The 19,954-nt window shown below is 35.8% G+C and overlaps 2 protein-coding genes across 5 annotated transcripts in view; one reads left to right on the top strand and one right to left on the bottom strand.

Annotated features, from left to right (window-relative positions):
* ANO3 (anoctamin 3) overlaps positions 1-19,954 on the bottom strand; it is a 448,518-nt gene that overhangs the window by 74,496 nt on the left and 354,068 nt on the right. For all 4 annotated transcript variants that reach the window (XM_053562431.1, XM_053562432.1, XM_053562433.1 and 1 more), the window contains one exon: positions 19,630-19,690. In XM_053562431.1, coding sequence (XP_053418406.1) covers positions 19,630-19,690 — 61 coding nt within the window. The remainder of the gene's footprint in view (positions 1-19,629; positions 19,691-19,954) is intronic.
* On the top strand, positions 7,318-18,670 carry MUC15 (mucin 15, cell surface associated). Its single transcript, XM_053562436.1, has 4 exons — positions 7,318-7,504; positions 13,421-14,148; positions 15,785-15,934; positions 18,177-18,670. Exons 2-4 carry the CDS (start codon positions 13,458-13,460, stop codon positions 18,335-18,337), a joined length of 1,002 nt encoding a protein of 333 aa, XP_053418411.1. The 5' UTR covers positions 7,318-7,504; positions 13,421-13,457; the 3' UTR covers positions 18,338-18,670.

Consider the following 19,954-nt stretch of genomic DNA (forward strand, 5'->3'; position numbering starts at 1 on the left):
CTTCACAACCCAAAATAAACAAAGATGATTGATAATTGTAAAGAAAAACGAAAATCTCAGGATCACCCCTGACTTCTTACGCAAAGAGTTCAATTCTGGAGCATTACGTATTACAAAAAGGCCTCAGACATCTACAAGGATGGCCCCAACAGATCATTCCTAAGGAAATCCTTGTTGGCTTTCCATAAACAAGGACACGCAAATTGTAACTTTAGGTCTAAAGGCTAACTCCAGCTCCTAAAGCTCAGTCTGTTCAATTCCACACTAAGAATGCTGATTACAAATTTATCTCTCCAGGTGCAGAACAGAGACAAAACAAGCTCAACAATTCTTCCACTTATTCAGAAACGTCTACATAATTGATTCTTCCTTCACTCCATTTTTTCTCTTCAAAAATTAACCTTGTCTTATATAAAATGTAGATTTCCCAGGCTTCATAAAAGGCAGCCATTTAACTCACTGCACACACACCCCCCGTCCCCCCACATTCTTTTTCTTTCTGCTGCTCCCTCCAATGTAAAAGCTGAAGTTCCCAAATCCCTCTTCGGAAAACCAGTCACAGATGCATGTGTGGCTTGTGTTTTTTCTGGGGATGTCCTCAAACTTTGACTTAATAAACCTTCCTTGATTGACATCTTTGCCTAAGTTACTTATTTTGAGTTGCCAATCTCACTCATTAGATAAGGAAATTGAGACTCTTAGAGATTAATTTATTTGAGGAAGGTATTTGGCTGGAATTCAAATCCAGATCCAAATGGTGAATTTTTTCCATGCTTTATTTAAAACATAATATGAGATAAAATTTGCTGAGCTATATAATTTGCAACATCCTCCTGGGGGAGAAAATAGTATCATTTAAACAAAATGTTTAAGTCAGTTTCTGATAGACCTTAATGAGATTGGAAGATCGGGAAGTTTTGGGAGGTTAGCTGTGCTTCCACTCAGAAACCGATCAATTAAGCAGTAAAATATTTAGTAACCATTCTTTTTCCTTACAAATGTTTCTACCAAGACAGAAATCTTTTCACCTTGGTCTTTTAGAGGACTTTCCCTTTGCAGTAAAACTCTAATAAAATTTTGATTATTTTATACTCATAACTTAATTGTATGAAAAGATTATATTTTCCTTTTATAAGAACACTCTACCTGAATTTGTGGAGCCAGACATGCAAAGAGAAACATCATGCTTCTTGATCTACAATTCAAGCAATTACCTAATTAGTTCAAACGATAATTGATTTTATATTTACACTCTTGTTGTGTCTAAAAGCTCCATGTAGATATAGCCAGAATCTTTGACTTCCCTGATATTGCATGGTAGAGTGGCCCTGTATGGTTTTGACAGCTGACTTATAAAATGTTGAGTCAAGAACACATTTAGTTTGTGTTTAGTAAGATTATCTACGTAGTTCTCAGGTACTTTCACGTGTTGCTCGGTTATTGCTAATTATCTTCAAGTGGGAATAGATTCCCAGGAAATACCTTCTTCCAATTTGTATGCTAACTCTCTCAGGTGTCAGGTCAGAGGATGTATAGTGACCGGCACCCAAACAGATCATGGCAGAGAGTAAGACAGGAAAGATATGAGATCAGGAACTATCAAAAATTTCAACTCCTTTATGAAGGCATTAGAGAATTTTTACAAACTCACAATCTTAAAAATGCACATGACATTACCAGTAATGAATTCAGAAGCCCAAATTAGTTTTTCAAAACTTTTAATAATAAAAATAATTTTGAATTAACCAGAGAAGGAGAGACTGAATTAGTTTATATATTCTCTATGAAATATATATATATATTTGTAGTTTTTGGCCAGGGCCGGGTTTGAACCCACCACCTCTGGCACATGGGGCTGGCGCCCTACTCTTTTGAGCCACAGTCACTGCCCTCTATGAAATATTTTTTACACATCATATGAAGAGGTAAATACAAAATGCAGACAAATGTAGGTCAAAAGCCTCACAGAGATTTGTCAAGTACATAAAGTATTGATACTTTACTAGATTTTGATTTTTACGTATTGCTATTTTGGATATTTTCAAATTTATAAATTTAGAATTTGCATTCATATTTTTGAATTATTTTTCTTAAAAGGGACTTTGAAAATTGTGTATCTCCTTCCCATGAATATCTATAATACATTAAAAATGTGTGCTAACCATGCTGTTACCTGTTTTATAGACATTAACTTGGCAAATCTTCACAACCTCTGCATGTGCAAGAAATCATTTTATTGCTATTTTACAAGTTAATACATAATACTAAAGCTCAGAAAGCGTAATGAACTTGCATCAAAATAGACTTGACTGTTTACCCCAGGTCACTCTGACTCTTAAAGACACTATTAGTTCAAAGTATTTATTCAAAGGGGACAATTCACATCCCACATATAGGAAAAGATCCAAATGTTTTATTAATGCTTTTTTTTTTTTTGCTTTCTGAAAAAATGTAAGGGAGATAGTTGAAAAATTGTGATCTGTCTAATTTGTTCTCTCTCTCTTTTTAAATTTGTTTCTCTTGATTCTGCACAAAACTATATTTCGTTTTTTGTAACTAAATGCTTCTAGGAATTGTCAGCTTAAAGGTAGCATGTTTGCACTGTTTCCTGAAAAGTGTTTAAGGTGTTTGCAGTTCTTTTAATAGATGAGAAAGCCAGTGTTGTTGTTCTTTGTTGCCTGTGATCTTGATCTTAAAATCTCCTTCAGGTCAGGAATACATTTACTTCTTATGCCACCCCCGCTTTTGAGCCAAAGAACAAATCAAGATTCTTCTGCAGAGGGTGCACCCAGCCTAGGCATCTCTCCCCCCCCACACGCCATGTTCTTCAGGTCACGGCTCAGTGATGAGAACACTCATAAAATAAATTCTGTGTTATGTCATTACTGAGGTTATTTTTAGCTATTACAACTTTTCTAACTAAAAAGAAACAAATTAGATAGGCCAGGATTATCTCATGGCCTTAACATGTTTTAAAGAAAGTATTAATAAATCACTTGGATCTTTTCTTAAAGTATGTTGTAATATTATCAAACTGCCAGTTTTGTCACTTCGTCACGTTTATGCCTGTTTGTAAGTTCGCTTAGTTAAGGCCGTATAAAAATAACTGATAGTCATTAATAAATTGGGCAAGAGTTGCTTAAAGAGATTAAGACTGTAATGAAATTAGGGTTTGAAAGGAAGAAAACTTCTACAATGGTGTCCTTCATCCCACAGGAACATGTAAGTCATGATACTGACACACTTTAGAATATTATGTACTTGCTAAAGAGAGAAATAGTACTTCACAGCGGGCTGCCACTTGCGGGCTGAAGAGGCACTTGAGCACTAGGAATAGAAGACTACACTTGAGAATTCCTTCATCACTGAGAGTCTAGAAGGAACCCCAGACTCTCCATGTTAGCAACAACCCTCTCTTCCTAGATGCTGTACACACACCTTTGCTACCTGTCATCATTTACAGCAGGGTACATCAGGCTTATTGTCATTGTTTTCTTTATACCTGTTCTTATCATTTACCTCAAAAAATCCACAATTTTCAGGTCACCTCTGGCCCCTCAGAATCTGATTCTCATACTACTAGGGGACTGAGGATTACCTTTGTGACAATCTCCCATTCCTCCCCAACTCCTGAAACACTTCCACTCTCTGGGAGGCCAAGGTGGGTGGGTTGCCTGAGCTCAGGAATTTGAGATCAGCCTGGGCAAAAGCGAGACCCCATCTCTAAATATATAGTTGGGCATCTTGGCATGTGCCTGTAGTCCTAGCTACTTGAAAGGCTGAGGCAAGAGGAGGGCTTGAGCCCAAGAGTTGCAGGGTGCTGTGAGTTATGATGCCACAGCACTCTACCCAGGGCAACAAGGTGAGACTCAGTCTCAAAAACAAACAAGCAAAAAGAACAACACATTTACTATGCCCTCTTTTGCTTGAGGTCAATCAACGCAAGTCTTTCACATGCCCTCACCTTCTGGCTCAAACTGAATCCCTGCCTTCCCGTGCCCTATGGCACACCCAGGTGATGGCTGTTTGTCTCTAACAATACATACTGATAATGAGGTAATGAATTTCTTGCCCTCATTGCTGCTTCAAGACCTTTTATTCTCTCCCTCCTGCTTAAAGATTCACAGATTTGAATCTCACATTATCAGTTCACACTTTTTATTGCCTCTCTTTGTAGTAATCATCTCCTGCTCCCTGGAGACTCCCATTTCTCTGAAGTTTATTAATTCTTAGCTTGTATAACTCGTTATTGTTATAGCTCCCAAAATAGCTCTTAGAAATTACATTAGGCACAGATAATCTTTCCACTCCCCTGGCTTCTCTGTTCCTGATTTCTATCTTCAAAGTCGTTCTCTCCTCCTCTACCTCACTCAGGTACTCCCACTGCATACTTTTGATCAATAATAGCAAACCCTCCATAATCTCCAATCAACACATTGATCCTCCTAGTTTACTCCCCATAAACTCCAATTCCAAAAATTTCTTGACCTAGATTTCTCAGTCTATTAATCCTATTTTTACTATCCTTTCCTCTTCTCCCACCCTCAATTTCTTCTTTATGTAGCTTAATAAGTAATTGGTCCCTCACTCATATGAGTGGTTATCATTCACTTCTTTGAAGTATGTCTGAATTAAATGTCAAAAATTACATAGAGATTTATCCTTTAAGGGTTTTTTTAGTAATATATAAAGTTTACAACTTTTCATAGCTCATCATTTATGTATGTATATACATACATACACACACATATATATACACACACAGTGTGTCATAATCCCTACTTAATAAAGGCCAGTATCATAGAATTTTCTTAACATGAAAATAGAACATCTACCCTTTCCATAAAGTTATAGGTAAATGAATATCATATTATAATACCACATGACTTAGGAAAAAGTTAAGTTTATATGTTAAGCAACTATTAGTGTTCACAGAATGATAAATTTCATTCTATTTCTATTATAACAGAGTATTGAAAGAAATTAAATGTTATTATCCCCAAATACATTTCTTAGTCATTAAATTCCCTTTTATTTATAAAGAATATTTAAAATACTCTCAATAATATAATTATAATGTAACTTATTTTATAATTATAATCACATATTTGCTTCTTAAATTACCTATGACCCTATGGTGAGATAAAACATGAATTCAATTTGTAGCCTGTTTCAGACTCATAAACTGTCAATGCATTTGATGAATGCAAACCAATTTCCTATGTATGACATCAGTGTCAGGAATTTGATGCTATAGGATTTATACAAAATGATACTTTTTAGAACCAAAACAATATTTTGATTTTATTTGCACTATGGTTCCAATCTATATTCTGGTCCTGCTTTGAGATCCCTCTGTGACAATAATGCATCTTCATGTTCTGGAAACACTCAATGGAACTACTTCAAGCAAAGAAGAGGTGTTTCTTCCTCCCAGTATGTATTGTGAAATTTAATTAATGAGTATGAAGCAGATGGCGAGTACCAGATGAAAGGCATCACAGTGGGTAAGCACAAAAAATTATACAAGCATTGCACAATGTATAATCTCGCTGGCTTGGCTGATGAAATTTCAACTAATCGTCTAAAATGGGATTGCTCTTTCCTAGCACCTACAACTGTATTTCAGTGAGACTTGTTTGGCTAAACATTGCTTTTAAACTCCAACTCAGGTGACTTAGTTCAAGTCTTTGATTATAGCTAAGTAGGCTAAGTAAGAACTGCAGCACCAAATGTATGCAGTTTTCATTTTATGAGTTTACTTTCAGATGTGCTCAATATAGAAAAAGTAGAAAAGTGTTTATGTCTAGGGTCAGTTCTGATCAATTGTTTGTGCTTTTAAGGAGAGCAGGGATGAATAAGATTCTGAGCTTCAAGTAGGACCTTCTGAAAAAAAAGAGCATCATGAGAGATTACCTTTGACTCTGATAGAAGAGAAAGCACAGTTGTAGCAAAAATGCCTTCTAATATTTGTAATTACTGTAGTCAAGGCAGAAAGGGTAATGCTACTCCTATACATGTGAAGGAAAATGCCCAGGGATAGGACACACCCCATCCTGTCCACTCAGGCTCAGTACAAAGAAAATATTTTGTAGTTAGATTTTTTTCCCCTAGTACCTGGCTAACCTGAAAATAACCGATAGTATTCTATTACCCCATTGCTCAGTAACTGGGCCTTGATTAAATTTTACTTGCTTTTCTTCATGCCACTGCAGAAACAGCTTATCCTTTGAGAGGATATTATTTTAGGGGTTGGTTTAATGTTTAATCACTCTGAAAGGGCCTTTGGGCTTCAGAAAATTTAAAACTATAGAATTACCTCGTTCTTCCCTGGAGCCAATGAACTGGGCAGATTCTTTGCATTCCATTTCAAGTTTACTAGCTCTGGCATTTTAGCTAAAGTTTCGGTTTCTCTCTCAGCAGTTGGAAACCTACCTTCTTGGGCAACAGAAACTAAATATGAACCTCAGGCACACTGTGCTGAACAGACCTTGGCATCAGTCCCCAAATACTGGTGTGCAGAGAACCCACAGTCTCACTCTTCTTTTCAGAAGCCGTGAAAGGGAGAAGAGGAGGTATGCCGAGTTGTTACTCGACTCCAGTGTTTGATCAAGCCTTACCCAGGCACTTCTGAAACTCTCCAGCTTTGAAATTCAGAGTAAAAACAAAGAGAGTAGGGGATGAAAACGACTTAAGTGAGAAGGCCCCTGGGATTACCCAGGATCACGTGGCCATTCTCCAACAGGCCCCACTTTAGCACCCAAACTCCTGAAAGTCAGCAAGAAACCCCATCTCAGCCCTTATTTCTAACATAAGGCTCCACAGCGTTCTCTAGGATTCCAACGCACATTAATCTGCTTTGTGTTAGCGCGCCTTGATATGAAACCAGTTTCAGTGTGCCGCAAATGAGGTGCCTCCCTGCTGACTCTTTCACCTTCCCTGCGGTCAGTTTTAGGTACACAGACAGAGCAGCTCCCTGAGGTAAAGAGGTGTTAGGAGGCCAACAGAGGAATGGGAATGCGCGACAGGTGCAGGGCCCACATAACTCGTTTCGGTTTCCTCAGCTACAAGGGGGGACCTCCGCCTGTGTTAAGAAATTCCTGATACACCAGACGACTTGACCAAAGTCTTTATCCTCTTTTCCACTTAGGTCAAGAAATGGATGCCCCTTGTTTTGCCATCGCTGACTAGAACTGCCTGCCCTAAAGTCAAAAACGACCAGCCTATGAAAACTGGAGGGTTGGGCTTTTTTCGTATTGTTAAAAACCTGAATGAGGTGATATCTTGAGGCGTACAGCCAAGAAGCGGTCGGTCAGGTTCTCGGGTGTGCTCTTACACAAGCAAGACACAGCCCCACCTAGGTTTGTTTCCCTGGCACCTTCCTGCTCCCTGCAACACTGTCACAAGTAATCTGTTTGTTTTCTCTAACGCAAGGCAGACTCATCCCAGCCAGGATAGCTGTGATATTTCAGATCCCATTTGTAAATACCTCCTAGACCTGAAGGTAAGTGTGTGCTGGGTTACGTAGGGGGTGTGTGTGTGTGTGTGTGTGTGTGCGTCTTTCTCTCTCTTTCATTCTCTCCCTCTCATTTATTTTCCAAAGAGAGTCGAAGTCGCCTCACCTTTTGACAGAACAACCTGGCAAGTAGCTACGGCAACTCTTACAAAAGACATGTTGTTGTTCCATTAAGTAATTACTTTCCAAATGAGCGTCTGCTCTGTTAAATAAGTTAACTTTCAGAATTACTGCCAAATTTGCTAGATGGTGAAGACTTAAATGAAAATCTTATTTAGAACATACATGACTATAAAACTGAATTTCCTTAAGTTGGATCTCAGAAAAGGTTTTAAAAATGGTTAAAGTGGAAAGGGCAGCATGAATATAAATCGAATCTGATAAGGTTTAAATTACGCATTCTAATTTAGATTTTGCTTTATGTACCAGAACACGATAGTTTTTGAAAAGCCAACTTCTACTACAGTAGAAGCTTCTATACATCTTTTTCGAGTTTTTTTTTAGTTAAAAAGTTGGCAATTATTTCATTTAGTGTGATATCTGTACATGCCTAACACTCACTGGCAATCTAAAAGGCTAAGTCATTGACAAAAGAACACATTCCATGGGGTGAAACTGTGAATACGGTTTCTTAAAATTCTTTTCATGTTGTGGCATAAGGCTCCTTTTATTAAAGGGATGTTTGTTTCCCATTTGCTCACTTTTTATTTATCCATACAGGTGTGTCCTAAAGTATCATAGAAGCCTGAAAACCTCATGCTTGAATTTAGAACACTTATTTGGAGACATATTCTTATTTTCTAACCTTGACACTCATCCAGCTCATTTTTTAAAGACTGAACTTTGTGAATGAGAACATGTTAGTTACAGGTATATGACATATTCTGTATTTCTCCTGGATTAATGCAAACCTGTCTTTTAATTAGAATGGTGTTTATAAACTTTTGAAATTTGTTTTTCCCTGAAGGAAAGCTATGCTTTTCTTTTCTTTCTTTTTCCTTTCTTTCTTTCTTTTTTTTTTTTTAACTCAAAAGCATAGGCACAATTCTTTTCCTGGCTTTTCACTGTCCCAAACAGCTCTTATAAAACAGGAGGCATTTTTTAGAAGCCTAATTTCTTAAATGCTCAGAAATTGTAGTTCTTCCATTTAGAGAAAACAAATACTGTTCAAGACTGACTGGAAAGACCATTCAGAATAATATTCAAATTCTGCCTCAAACACTAGCGACATAGCCAATTGAGTTTCCTATGACCAAGACAAATAAAACCCACCCACCTTAATTTATATCCTAAGATCTATAACAAGAAATGATCAAAAGTAACTGTAGCCCAATTTATAGTCATTAGTTATTTCACTATACCAACATGTTTTTTATATTATTGGCTCAGTGTACCTGAACTCATGTTTTTACCTAAAATTTCTGATTATTACTGAGTTTAGAATGACTCTCATTTCTTATGACCTTGCATGAGTTGACTACCTGATACAAACCAGGCATCTCTTTATTCCAGAACTTGGTAGAAAGTGGGTATGGCTCAGTTTCAATCATGATTTTATACAATTAATAGGAAGCAAAATTATCTACAGCGACTATTGTTAACTTCCTTTACGGGCTAGAAATTCAGAGGGTTTTTTTTTTCCTCCTCTCACCACCCTCTGCAGCCCTTCATACAAAAAGCAGTAATGTGAAACCACCTTCCCAGAGCCAAACCCAGAGAAAGAGGAGAAAGGAGTGCAGAGGAATTGTTTAACAAAAGTGAAAGTCACTCTAAAAGTATATTTTGAAAGTTGTTAAAGGCTAGAAAACAATAAAACTCAATATAAACATGAAAGTTTAGAATCTGTATTTAAGATATCATGAAACAGCTGAAAATCTGCTTGCTTTTTCTGTTTGCTTTATAGTAATTCTACCCTTAGAAGTTTTTCAAGTTTGTGATGATCTTAGCCTCCTTTGTGTTAGGCCTTTGAAGTTCTTAGGTAAAGATCAGGAGGAGAAATGACCCTATTTGCTTCCTCTGAATTCTCTTCCTCTACGATTCTACTTTTCTTTTCATCCCACCTTCTGGCTGCCCCCGCAGTGCACCTGGCTGACGGATGAATCTGGGCACACTCATGCACCCATCCAGACCCAGCACAACTTCAGCTTTATGTAACAACTATATAACATAGTTGGAATATTGAAGTATGCAACTCGGGTAATGGAGAGAGGCTTAGAGGAAAACACAAAAAGAAAAATATATAGATTTCACTTCAGTTTCTGTAACACCTTCATTAGTTTTTGTTGCTTCCAGTGTGCTGTGTTCAATGCAGGATGGGGTCACATTGACCCTAAATCACCTAATTCTTGCTCCAGCAAAATTTCAGGGCTGGAGTTGTGAATAGCTGATGGGTTCCATTCCTGGCTGTTTCTATGCCTTTAAGATGAAAGAGGTGGAACATGGTTCTCTCAGAAGCAGAGCCCCCCATCCCCCACCTACCCACATGCACCATCCAGACAATGGGAATAAATGAGCCTTCACAAAAACCTTATCTGCAGCTGTATTAATTTCTGAATGAACTGCAAATAGTATTTATAACATACTGTCTCATCCCCTCCTCCCATTCTCTCATTTTTCCCAAGAGATAAATTATGGGCAGTAACAGAATGCATGGCTTGTTTGGGGTGTTGATACCCTAGGTTTTCACTTTGCAATCAGAGCTGGATGAAGGAATGAGACATCCCTTGGTGGTTCAGTGTTACAGGCAAGGTCAAACAGAAAGAGCAAAACTCACTTTCTGGACTCAGGGAGATTCTCATTACAGGAGGGGAATGAAAGCTCAGTGCCACAATCCTCATGCAATGCTGGACGAAAACTAGAAGAGCAGGCTGAGAGGCTTTTTCCCCCTCTGGTGACCACTTCAATTAGGAAGAGAAAATAAGCAAAACATGTAGGTTTTTAAAAAAACAAATCAAACGGCATAATAATGTGAGGAAAGAGTGGCCAAGTACAATTCACAAATCAGATTACCAGCAGTAGATAATGAAAAAGACGGATCGGTTTGCTATGAACTTTACAGAGTTTACAAAGAGAACAATGTTTATAAAAAGGTACACACAACTATTTTTTTAAACTAAACTGAATTGTATTTTCAATGTGCTAGGTGAGGCATAAATTAAAAAATATGTATTGCTGAACTATATCCAGGGATAATCATTCATGTTTTGATAAATACTAATGTGAAACTACCTGATAAAGGTGTCCATGTAGAACCCATAGAGACAGTTGTTAGGATTTTCTTAAATTAAGGAAAAAGTATAGTTTGTGTATTTGACATGTACTTTGAAGTTAGAAGGCCCACATTTCCAGTAGTTTAAAAAAATAGGATGACAAATTGCTCTGCTAAGATTAATTAGTTAAATTTAGAGAGACCATGCTAAAAAAATGATGGTCGGAAGAATTTCTAAAAAGCTCCTTTGAAGCATCTGTTAGATAAGTACTTCCTAGTTTTAGCTCACACATGCTAAGGTTTGAATTTTAACCCTTTCTCTTGGTGACTCGCTGTGTGTCCCTGGACACACTATTTACCTTCTTTATGCCCTACTTTATCACCTGCAAAACAGAATTAATCCTTCCTCATTGTTTGATTGATTGTTTTGGGAAAATAATTTAATGGAAGATGTGTAAAGCAGCTGGTAGGACACATGCACAATAGCAATATATTTTCCAATCATGTTAAACATTTTTAGGACCTAAATCAGAAAAGTGAATGAAATAGCGCAGAAAAGTGAATGAGACAAAATAAGCAAAATGATCACAAATACAAACCCTCCGTAATCACAATCGGGTCAAGAGACAAAGTATCACTAGCACACAAAGTCTCACCCAATCAATACATTTCTGTATTTTCCCAAGTTGGCACTTCACTGACTTCTGACATTACTGCTTTTTGACTGTATTTGATCTGTATACCCAGCACATGAAGGCACAACTGGCTTTTTACGCTCTGCTTTGTGTTTGTGAGGATCATCCATGCTGTTGTGCGTAGCACTAATTTGTTAATTTTTGCTGTCTGAATGTATCATAACTCATTACCCAATCTGTCAATCACACACATTTAGGTTTGAGATTCCTATAAATAATGCTGCTATTAATGCTCTTGTATGTATGCCTGCCTGCCTTTCTTTTTAAGTAGACTTTCCTTAAACAAAAAGCATAGGGAATTGAAGGTATTAAATCTCTAAAACATTAGGAATCCACAGGAATGGACAACACAGCTTGCTAAAAGCATTGGAAGAAAAATATTGTGTCAAGAGGTATTATAGATATATTTAAGTTGTACCACTATGCAGAAAATCATACATAAAATGGTAAGCATTTAAAACCAAAAGATAATCAGTAGGAGTATTGAAAGGCTCCTTAGACGTAAAGAAAAAAAAAAAACAGCAAGGTGGATGATACGTGTACAAATTTCAAGGAGAGTGCTCAGGAAACATCGGGCAGTGTGGGAACTAAGTAACAGCAGTTGCAGCTTTTAGTGAAAAATAAGGTCTGATTCAAAGAACATGGTCAATACTCAGTGTCTATTGCTCGAGGAGGGCTAGTTTAATTTAAAAAATAATAGATTTTTATTCAAAGCACTTTCACTTTTAGCCCCTAATTAAATTGGGATCAGTAGAGTTGGCTTTGAATCCCACCTCTTCCATTTACTAGGTTCCTTTTCTAGCCACTTCGAGCTTCAGCTTCTTCATCTGGAAAATGGGTACAATTCAAGCTATTCTTTTTGCTCAAGGTATTCTTGTGAGGATCAAGTGAGATGATATAGTGAACTTTGTAACCTGTAAGGCACTACAGAGATTATTATATCTGAATAATAAATGGTTATTAACCTCTCCTAAGTGCTTACTTTAGGCTAGGCATTTTTTTAGAGTGCTTCCATTGAAGACATCTCATTTAATTTCCAGAACAGAACTATGCAGTCCATTTGCTTATTATAATGCTGATAAAGCAACTGCTTAGTATGATGGTTATTGTTCAGAAGCTGTGACAAAAGCCGAAATTTTAATATAAACCTGATTCCAAAACCTTTCCCTTTAGATTCCCTATTTATGAATTGTAGAACTTCCATACACCAGACGCAGAATAATGTACCTGGGTTGGTGGTCAGGGCCATGGTTTCACACCTCAGATCTGTCCTTACCTAGCCAGGTGAAGTTTTCCATACATGCCTCCAACCATATTCTTCATTTATAAAATAAGGGAGTAAAATTAAAGAATATTATAATATCTAAAGGTCTTCTAATTCTCCCCAACTGGGGATTTAGTAGAAGGACATCATAACATGAGAAGTAATAATTCAGACCAAATACTAATGAAATATATTCAAGGAAATTCCTAACTTACTCACTTTAATAAGTGGATATATGATGTATTTAGTGTGTAATCAGTAGTGTAACTTTCATAATAAATATTTCAAATTACATCTTTATAAAGAACATTTATTTAAATTGAAGAGACCAGCCAGTTGTTCCTGTCTGATCTTTACAATATTTTTAATATTTTACTTAGTAGTCCGCGTACAGTTTTATACTGTATGTAGAAATATATAATGTGTGTATGTGTATGTGTGTATATATGTTTCTACTTGTTCCAAACTAAATCATCTTTGAAATAGTATTCTGGCTTGGCAATGCCTTTGCATGGCATTTTCCTAGAAGGAAGGAAGAAAGAAATATTACATAGAAAATAAAACTCAATGACACTAGTTTAAGTACATATCCAAGAGAAACGGTTTTTTTGTTTTTTTGGATTAAAGAACATATTGTCTCACCATTACTTTTTTGATTTTTATCACTTTAAAACATAAATATCTATTACGTAATAAGAATATTTTATTTAGTAATGTAAATGATCATTTTCTTTCAGAGCCCATTTAATAAATCCATTACCAAAGAAGGCTGCAATGCTGACCTTAGTCAGAATTCTGTTGATTTCAACTTTGTTTAGTTCACTACTATTTGGGAGCCATGGGAAAGAAAATCCAGAAATTAATACAACACAAAGCGTTATAGAAAGTTTGAAAACAGTGGGAAATCAACCTATTTCTTTGGCGAGTGAAGCAAATTTAAATCCCAATGAGGAAAAGATGAACAGCTCAAATCCTATCGCAAGTCATTCCTCTCTTTTGGATCTATCGAGTGACATCCATGCAATGAAAAATTTCTCCAGTAACTTGTCGACAGAGACTTTTTCTGGAACTCCAAGGCCCACATCCATGTTTTCTACAACCCCTGTTCTGATTCACGGGTATGTTTCTAAATTGCCTTGGAATGCATCTATAACAGACACAAATCCTCTGCTGGTCTCTTACCCCAGTACTACCCCTACTGTACCTTTAGAAAACTTCACTTGGTCTTTGGCCAATGATACCACGAAACCTCCTGACAACAGTTCCAGTACAGTTGGCCTCCTTCCTCCAGAACCAACTACCAAGTCTGTGACACCCTCGACAGTAGAACACACTGGATGGCTGACCACAGACAGAGAAAGCTTTACTGGATTCACCCCCCATCAAGAGAAAACAACTCTACAGCCGACCTTAAAATTCACCAATAATTCAAAACTCTTCCCAAATACGTCAGATCCCCAAAAAGGTAAATATAAATGAATTTAACTTTCTTTTTTGTGTGGAAGTTAATCACCAAATAAGTCCTGCTAGAAAACTAGAGAATGCCACAGCACAGGTTGTTCCTTACTTTTAGGTATTATTAGGATATTCATTGGAAATAGTGAAGTAGTTTTAGGGCTTGAGTAAACCTATACTAGTCAAAATATGAAGTAGGTTAGGTTGAGAAAAGGTGGAGGCAGTGGTGGGATACCAGGTTAACAGTTTTCACTGAATCTTAAAGACTTCCTGGAATTTCACATGGTTATAAGAATACTGTAAGACTGAACTTTAAAAATACCTGTGCGGGTTTTGAAAAATTGAACAAAATAAATGAATTTATGAATTATATGACACCATCGCAAAAATTTATTATGTTGACATTTTTATGTTTAATTTAGAGATTATGTCAAATTTTTAAACATAAAGCAGGAAAGAAATCCAAGATTTAATAATGCTTTTATCCTGTTTTTTTTTTTTTGGGGGGGGGGCTGTGTTTATTTTTTCTTGACTTTGTTTTAAGACTGCAGCTTTTTTATCCATGAACTTAAAGACTTGCAGTGTAACTTACTTAAACATTATATTAATAATGTAAAAACAAAATCATATACAATTGCTATTTGAAAGTTATAGCCAGTGTGTAGAAAATGTTATAAATTCTAAAACCTAGGCTTTATTATAGCACTGCAACCAATATATTGTATATATACATATATTTTCATTTAAGCTGTGATTTTAACACATCCTGTCATGCCTACAAACTCTTATAGTACTTTAGAAAATACCACTTCTATTTTCTCCATCTAAAGCTAATCTACATACTGTGAATAATGAGTACTTCTGCCATTGTTCTTTTAGCTAAAGATAATTTAGTTAACTTCTTCTATTTTACTATCAATTTCTTCATACTACAACATGAAAGTCAATTTTTTTAAGAAATGTAGTTTTATATAAATCAGAGGCCACATAGGCCCCTTGCCTACCTAATTAATGTGCTTCTCTAAAAAGGAAAATATGGAAAAGAAAATACACTAAATTTGAGTTCAGGGAGCATTTTAAAGAGTTTATGGATAACTCTGCATTCAAATAAGGTACTCTGGTGATACTTTGGGTTCCCTTATAAAAGCTATTTTTCATATGCAAGCTATTTTGCATTTCATTGCAAACATCTTGCTTTGGTCTCTTTGTTGTATCCAGAAATAACCTGTTTCTGACTGCTTTTTCTTTATAGTGCCTTTTTGCTTGGGGTTTAGGGGATTCATTTTGTATTACTCCTATTAGCTTTATACCCTTGAATTTATAGAAATAGGTTCAAGGTTCATTTCATCATTAAAGTTCATCATATTCAGAGTTTATGAAAAACTTAATAGAGCATTCAACATGAAGTTATATCTTAATGGAGCACACACATGGTGTTTCAGTACTATGGATGTTAATTTTGCCAATATATCCCACATAGTACTTTTACATATTACCTCCACACTCATTCACACGATTTCACCATTATCTGATTAAGAAATATTATTAAACATTCTATGGTATATATAAAGTCCACATGCATATCATTTCTGTTCTTTGCGTAAGTATTTTCTGCTTATGCTCTGAAATGTTTCTTTTGTTTCTAGAGAACAGAAGCACGGGAATCGTATTTGGGGCCATTTTAGGGGCTATTCTGGGTGCCTCCTTGCTCACACTTGTTGGCTACCTGTTATGTGGAAAAAGGAAAATGGATTCGTTTTCCCATCGGCGACTTTACGATGACAGAAATGAACCAGGTAAAGAGCTACTTTCAAAATTTCATCTGAGCACAGTGGTTTTCATTAAGTGAGAAGGCCAAGGTTCGCTACATCGCCTAGAAGGAATTTATGAATTTATATGACAGACACAAAGGAATGACTCTGATGCAGCTTCGGTTTACCAAAGAACAAAACCAAAGTCATTATACACCTGTGAGTGAAGTTTAAAAACATTTGGAACTTGGGCTCATTGAGTAAAAAATAGTTTTAAATAATAATTTCAGAATCTAAGACATATGTATAAAATTGGAAGATAATGATATGGTAGTAAGAAAAATATGGCTGTTTTGTTAGCAAGTGACTACAAACAAGGTTATTCTTTGCCATTGCTAGGTTTGTAGGTAGCTTTAATTTGAACAGAGATGTGTTCTAATTTGGACCTCCTCTAAAGCTTACTCAGGTACAGTAAACTTCCATTAATTATCTAAATGAGTTAAAAGGGAATATCTACCTAAACACCCATCAACTCAGGAATGGATTCACAAACGGTGGTATATGTACACCATGGAATACTATCAGCCATAAGAAAAGATGGTGACTTTACATCTTTTGTATTAACCTGGATGGAGTTGAAACATGTTCTTCTTAGTAAAGTATCACAAGAATGGAAAAGCAAATATCCAGCATACTCCATTTTATTATAAAACCAGTAGAGGCTCTAACACATACTCACATAGGAGAAAAACTTAATTCTATTCAAGTTAGGGGGAACAGAAACAAGGAAGGGAAAAGGAGGGGGGATTGGTGTGCTCCCACTTACAAAGCACAAGGTGGGGCTGGACGGCACACCTTCTGGCTGCGGGACACAACTACAAGAGGGACTCTACCTAAAAAATTTAAAAATGGTGACCTGGTTGTTTGTACCTTCACAATAACTTGAAATAAAAAAAAAAAAAAGAAGAGTATCTAAAATGTACATATTTGCACACATAAATTCACAATATATCTTAATTCAGAAATTTTCCACTTATAGAAAAGTCCAACTATAAAATCTATGTAAGAGAGCTAGGTATGCCAAAAATAAAGTGGTGAATTTTATCTTCAATAATATTATATCACTTAGAACGGAAATAAAAAAATAAATATTTGACATATATATTTTTATACTCCAGGAAAAAATGTTTTCTGGTTTACACAAGGAACTCTTGTTGCTGTAACAAATAGGTAAATGCTTTTTCATCAATGAAATCTTAAAGAGTTTTGATAAATTTGATTATCACTAATATATTTCTCATATTTAGAACCTAATTCAATAATTGTAATTTCAACTGAATTCTGTTTATGAGCTTCTAGTAATCCACAAACAACAGAAAGTAACACTCTTCAAAATTAAAGGATAGAATTTCTATCAGCAGTGGTTTCCAAACTTTTTTTACCCTAAGATCGTTTTTACATGTAATCTCATGCAAAAACTCAATCTGTCAAATTCAATATGATCTAAGCTTCGAGACACTTCTCCTAAATACCTAATTTTTCTGGGAGGCTGGTTTGTAAACATATGGCTTACGAAATAGATAAGTAAACATACGATGATCTTAAGTGAATAGTTAGATTACCAAGTTAATTAGCCATTAGTCGCTGCTTTAATACTTCAAGATACCTAGTACATGTCCCGTTTTCCTTTGAAAATAAATTCAGATTGATAAGGAAATCATTGGCTATCTGCTTAAAGGGTAAAAAAAAAATCCCTAAGTCCTTAATCAGGGAACCTTAAGGGAATAATAGCTTTGATCTGTAACTAACAAACATAAGCTTTCAAAAATAGTTTCTTACTTCTTTCTCCATCTTAAATGTCTTGACCCTAGTGACATTGGTAAAATAACGAAATTGATTTTAAAATTAAAGACCTTATTTTTTCAAAAAAAGTTGTTTAAACCAGAAGTTAAAAAAGTGTTAACAAGGCACTGAAATGACAAGGTTCAAAGGTCAATGAAGCACATGTCCACCTTTCTTTAAATAACGTACTGATATACTTTTGTTGTCATCTCTTCCCTAGCTACTTTATTTTAGGTGCCCCAGTTTTGGAAGTAAAACTGTTCTCTCAGTCTCACAAAGAAATGCAACTTGAAAAACATGGTGTTATTTAATGTTTTAAAACTAAAATCTGAAAATCCCATATAAAACATATACCTAATTCCTCATCTAGAATCTGGTAGATACCTGAGCATGCATCTTTCAGACTGTCACCATAACAGTTTTGTTTGTCACGTTCCTCTTTCAGTTCTGCGATTAGACAATGCACCAGAACCTTATGATGTGAGTTTTGGAAATTCTAGCTACTACAACCCAGCTGGGAATGATTCATCCACGCCAGAAGGCCAAGAAAATGCCCGTGATAGCATTCCGATGGATGATGTACCTCCACTTCGCACCTCAGTGTAAAACGAAGAGGAACAAGGCTGCTAGCAGACAGTTTCCTCTCCATCCTCACTTTTTAACAAACTCATCCCCCAGAAGGTTACACAAGTTCACTGTCAAGTGGATTGTGCCAAGGAGAATTTTAAAAATGTGAGACTAGTAGCAGAAACGCAGCATAAATCATCTGAAAGGTTTCCTTTCTTATAATTTTTGGCCATGCTGAAGCATTTATTATGTTACCTTAATTTGTATTTTAGTCATTTTTTGCATAGTGGGAAATGTTTATGAAAATAGGCAAAATTAAAAGATGATATCCTACTAGCCATGCTTAATAATTCAATAATAAAAATCTTTCTATAAAAATAAGAACTCCAAGCTATATTTTGTTATTTATTGGGGTTTTTTATGGAAACCAGTGGAATTGACTCTTCACTGCTGCACCTGCACTCCTGGTGTCATAAACAAGATTAGCATTTTCTTGAAGGAAAATTGGAAAAGTGATATTTTATGAATTATAATAATAGTAATAATAATGATAATAATACATGAACTTAAAGCTAGAAAGAGTTTTATTTAACCCAGAATTTCTGTCCAGGGAAATTAAGGCAACAAGAGCAAGAGACCTGTGTTCTAGGACATTGTATTTTCTGGATCAGCACATACATGATCAGCCCCTTGCGTTGCCAAGTTGACAATGACTTTATTCAACAGTGATACAGAAGAAAAGCTGGCCCTACTAAGAATAGTAATTTCTTCTCTAAAAATCTTGTGAAGATCGAGGAATTTCAAGTTGTCTAAATATACTTTAAGCTTCAATTAATTGCACGCCTTAAAAACTCAAAGAGAAACATGGTAAAAAAAAACCAGCCAAAGAATATACCTGAATATAATTTGTACAGTTTCAAATGGTTAGGTTGTGCTCAACAATGCATGGGATAGATTCTGCATCTCAAAAATGTATAAAGCATAAGGTTCCAAGAGGTGAATGGAAACATTCAAAATTTTCTGAGCATTATTTTCATGAATAATAATATAGGAATCTTAATTTGGATGTCAGCATGCTTCAGTTTGTTTTTAATTACCACCTGCTTTCACAGGAAAGACATGCTCCTTAGTGGAGGGAGGTCTAGGCCAGAAGGTGAGATCAAAAGTTGAATTCTCAAAGAAGCAGCGGATGTAGAAGAAGGCTAGCAAAGTGAATACCAGCCCAGAGATGTTATTGGTGAATTGATACATGGGTATGTGTGGATAAAGAAACACAGCAATAGCACCAGCAAATAGGAGCTAGAAAGTAAGTAATAAAAGAATATACTTACCCCATATGGCCATAAAGATAGCAAAGAAGACGGTCCCTCCATTGTCAAACAAATAGGTCACCTTAACAGAAAACAAGCAAAAATATTAGTCATAGCACTGAGGATAATAATCCAGTGAATGGATTGTAGTACTATTGTTGTACTATTTGTAGTTTAGTACTTTTTTTTTCCAAATGGAATTATATTATTTTATAGTTTGTAAATACAGTATGTGAGATCCTTTCATGGGCCCTGTGACTATTTTATGTGATTTTCTCAAGGAGATAGGTGAAGAAACATTTTTCCTCTTTTCTTTCCTCTTTCCTTTGATTCCTCTTTACTTCAC

The sequence above is a fragment of the Nycticebus coucang genome, chromosome 14 (genome assembly GCF_027406575.1).
Source record: "Nycticebus coucang isolate mNycCou1 chromosome 14, mNycCou1.pri, whole genome shotgun sequence".
Taxonomy (NCBI): Eukaryota; Metazoa; Chordata; class Mammalia; order Primates; family Lorisidae; genus Nycticebus; species Nycticebus coucang.